Genomic DNA, 4,629 nt, shown 5'->3' with positions numbered 1-4,629 from the left:
TTCGATCACTGATGTTCGAACTGCTTTGGTTTCCCCTTTATATACAGTTTCCAATTTGAATGCGTATGGTAATTGTGGTGAATTTTTCGCATTTAATTATTAGCAATTAAAACTGTCAATTAGTATCAGAATAAAAAACCTCTCTTTGCGAGGTTGAAAGAGAGTGACGCTGTGTGGATAGATTCGGCATAAAAAGGACTGATATCAATTTGTGTCCATTGGAATAAAAGCGGCAATACAAAAACGGAATCTGAAGAACGTTACATAATTTTTTTTACATAGTATAACCAGTGACCGGTTCGCGCATATTTTTATGCCTGATAGCTATGCTAAGCATAGCGGAGACGCAAGCCGCAACGCACCCGTCGCCATTCGATTCGAGCTATATTGTATGCGCACGGTCGTCTGCATAAACGAACATGTGTATTGTTCATATAGAGTGAACGGCGATGCGTCGGTTGCGTTTGCGGCTATGCTTGGCATATCTATGCTACCTAGCGTATTTAGGCAAGCATAGAAATATGTGCGAACCGGTCACTGCTTTTTCTTCGGAAAACCAATACGTTGCCGATAAATCGATCAAATTTAATCGATCATTTTATATTTATTTATTCACCGTCTGATCACAGACTGATTTTATCACAATTATTTATAATATCATTTGCAATGAAACACTACCCGATCGAATACACGCCGCCAGTGTCCATTGTATATTACTATTCATAACACAATTTTTCTTAGTCTATTTTACCGAATTTTAAATAACAAATTGTCCAATTTAACAATACTACTTCTAATAAAAAGGAACCTACATCCGTAAGTCTAGCTTACCGAACGAATATTTATTTCCCGAGAGATATTGAACATGTACTGGTAATTTCTGAGAGCAATAAGGTTTTTTGGCCAATTAATATACAGTAAAACCTGTATTAATAGACTATTGACGTATAAATAATTCAAAATATGAAAAATTGAATTTGTCCCATGGATGGCCATGGGCATCACACCAGACATGACACTTCACTCTGTCAACCAAAGTGGCTCAAAATCTAATGATTTCTATTCCTCGGCACCCCCAATCATCCTGTGAAGCCAAATTTTGAATTACTTTTCTTGTTTGAAAGTTATCGTGTTAACCAATTTTTGCATACAGGGTACAGGGTACCACGCACATACATCCGGACATCGAAAAAACGCTAGATTTGTGTTCCCTGGCTCCTAAAGCACCCAGAAAACACACTAGGTGTGTGCGGAAAAGTAAAATATATGCTTATATCAAGCTTGAAAAAACAGCGCGAAACATATTCATTGCAGATAAAACGATCGATAAGTTCAAGTGCCACTTCAGGTTAAGCATTTTCCATTTCATATGCTGATAAGCAATTCAATGGTAATGAAATGAAAAAATCCGTCATGAATATCAAAAGTAATACATCAGGTTGATCGGCTGGAACCATATGATCTGTATAAAACTCCGGCGTTCGCAAAATTTTCGGTTACTTCTATAGACGAAAAATGGGAACAAACAAATAAAGCAAGACTTTTTTGAGTTTATTTAAACCCGGTATATGAATAACTATTGCAGTTGAAAAGTGTTTGGATCTATATGATATGAATGAACTAGATACGTAAAGAAATAAGTGATTAAAGAGAACAACTTTATTCCGCGTAAGTCGTTAATCGATTTTAGCGAATTCCAGTGAGTCTGACCGACACTAAATAATTATTTTCGTCTCAAATATGGAATTTATAAAAAACAGGTTTCTACATCATCCACAAATTCGTTAAATTCTACTGCTTATGCAATAGACATGTTCACATATGTGTTCAATGGCTTGCATGCTTGCATTGTATATCTATTCTTTGTTGCATGTTTCATATATACGCTATTTCGCTTCGTGCACATTCCATTTACAATACGTTCACTTGTTCGTTATGGGCAATATGAATTCTTCATTATTTCTATTTCATTGCTTCGAATAGAAAAAATGTGAGACCCACTGTGCTTCGTTTCACACTACAATGTTATTAAATGGACCCTGACCATATGGTTCTGGGTTAATTGTCCGATGAAATCGCATTTTTATTTTCTAATGCCAATTCTTTGATTTGATTTTAACAGAAATAATTTATTATTGCATAGTCTCCCTTCTACCGCACAGTTCTGACCGCTTTACCATCGCTTTTTGTTCAAATCGATGATTTATGAAACTCCATTCAGTCTCTAAGCTACAGCGATTCAATCAACAAATTAATTTCCAGTATTAGGTGCACCGCAGTGAAAGTAATACAATAAAAAAGAATGGAAGTCAAATTTTCAATCAACAATCGACCATTTACAGGTGTCATTCTTGTATTTTTCGTGCATAAAACCAATTTTTATTCAAATGTCAATTTAAATCGAAAATAATTTTTATATTTTTGATTAAAAAAAAAGTGAATCCATCAACAGTTCCGGTCGATACAACGCTGAATACATTCATAAGAAGTTATGCCAGGTTGACGGGAACGAAATTTATGTGTCTGGAGGGTGGTTGCGGCGTTTGTTGCGTCAATATTACTGGATTAAAAACTGCTTCGAATGAATTGCGATCAATTGCAGTGAATTCAGTGAGTTTTCTGTGGAAATGTGTTTTTTGTGATTTTCAAACGAGGTTTTTTCACTTCAAATCGGAGGTTTCAGTGTTTTTAAACAAGATTTTGGTATTTTTCAAAGTTTTGGATTTTGAAATGGGCCCAAAGCTCACTTTTGTGTCTTTCTTCAAACCGAAACCAATCGATTATTAACATATTCTTCCCTAACTATTTTTTTCATTATTTTCAAAAGTGTCTTTGGTTAGTATACTCATGCCATGGACTGAATGTGACGACAATCGAAGGTAAAGTGGACAATTTCTCACTCTCAGTGCTTTGTTTCTGACATTCTTGTGTCTTGAAGGTCTTGGTGGCCGTGAGTATGGTTACCATCCGATCCAGCACACACTTTACGAATACAATGGCAGTCAATGTGGTTATTGTTCGCCCGCAATGATTATGAATATGTATAGTTTACTTGAGCAAAACGGTGGTAAAGTGACGGTAAAACAGGTGGAAAATTCATTTGGTGGAAATATGTGCCGATGTACTGGATATCGACCAATTTTAGACGCGTTCAAATCACTAACAATCGATTCGCCCGTCAATGACATTGAAGACGTTGCCACGGTGTCATGTTGTCGCCCGAAAAAATCAACACATTATCGTCACACATCAATCAGTTGCGGAACAACATCGCTCGGTGAAGTTTGTAATATGCTGCACTTGACGTTTTGCGACAGTCGCGTATGGTATCGCATTACATCATTGCAACAATTACTTGACACACTGCGAACCATAAAAGACGAATACATTTTAGTGGCCGGAAATACAGCGCATGGTAAATTACAAACAAAATTGCGCAGTAAAGTGAACGTCAAATGACTAAACATTTATTTTTTCAGGTGTGTATCGACGGTCAAATACCATAAAGCATTTTATTGATGTAAATGCGGTTGCTGAATTGCACAAAGTATCAAGTCGCCGAAGTAAATTAACGGTCGGTGCAAATGTTTCGCTGAACGAATTTATGGATATTTTGGAAAGTGTTGCAGCAGACAAACCAGACTTTGCTTACGGCAAAGAAATGGCACAACACATTGATTTGATCGCAACAGTTCCAGTGAGAAATGTAAACAGTTTTTTTTCGGTTTTTCTACATGACTTTGTTCCAACTTGAACTTATTGATATTCTATGCTTTGTAGACTGGAACAATAGCGGGTAATTTAAGTCTAAAGCACGAACACAACGAATTTCCATCCGATATTTTTCTACTATTGGAAGCGATTGGTGCTGAATTGAACATCATTTCAGTCGATGGATCGATGGAGTCATATTCACCGAAGCGTTACTTGTCATTGGACATGCGACAAAAGGTCATTTTGAATATTTCACTTCCAAAGCTACCCAGCAATCAGTTTACATTTCGATCGTATAAAATCATGTGAGTTTGCTTGTAAAAATCCGACAGTTCAACTTGAAAGAATTGAGAAAATGTCGAAAGAATTTTTCTGTAAGTAAAAAAAAAAACGTTTCTTTTGTTATTATTCAGGCCCCGTGCTCAAAATGCGCATGCAATGGTAAATGCAGCATTTTTATTTGAGTTTGAAACTGTTGGTGTAAAAAAGTCGGTAAAATCATGTCATATCTGTTATGGTGGAATCAATCCAAAATTCATTCATGCCGAACAAACCGAACAACTTTTAACCGATGTCGATGATTTATATACGAATGAAAATATTCAAAAAGCGATTGCGTGTTTACAAGAAGAGTTGAATCCAGATGATGTGTTACCAGATCCATCTCCAGAGTATCGAAAACGATTGGCCATTGCATTGTTTTATCGATTTTGTTTAAATACAATTCCAACAGCTAAGAAAATTAGATATGAATTTCGAACGGGTGCCAAAGCAATTGAACGATCATTGTCTTCAGGAACACAAAGTTTTGATACCAATGAAAATTTATGGCCATTGACCGAACCGATTTTGAAGAATGAAGGGCTTATACAATGTTCAGGGGAGGCACAGGTAACTTTTTTAGTGTGTAGAACG

At 36.2% G+C, this 4,629-nt stretch overlaps 1 protein-coding gene across 1 annotated transcript; it reads left to right on the top strand.

The window, feature by feature from the left end:
* Positions 1–2,232: 2,232 nt before the first annotated feature.
* LOC116345557 (indole-3-acetaldehyde oxidase-like) lies at positions 2,233–4,605 on the top strand (the record flags this gene model as incomplete). The annotated part of the gene is made up of 7 exons (XM_031774995.1): positions 2,233–2,342; positions 2,438–2,610; positions 2,828–2,879; positions 2,939–3,415; positions 3,480–3,706; positions 3,781–4,019; positions 4,128–4,605. Coding segments are annotated over exons 1-7 (1,686 nt in total), but the record flags the coding sequence as incomplete, so codon positions are not given.
* Positions 4,606–4,629: the final 24 nt, after the last annotated feature.

The sequence above is a fragment of the Contarinia nasturtii genome, unplaced genomic scaffold (assembly GCF_009176525.2).
Source record: "Contarinia nasturtii isolate CC-2019 unplaced genomic scaffold, AAFC_CNas_1.1 Cnas_scaffold_1349, whole genome shotgun sequence".
Classification (NCBI taxonomy): Eukaryota; Metazoa; Arthropoda; class Insecta; order Diptera; family Cecidomyiidae; genus Contarinia; species Contarinia nasturtii.
This window is presented reverse-complemented; position numbering and strand designations above follow the sequence as displayed.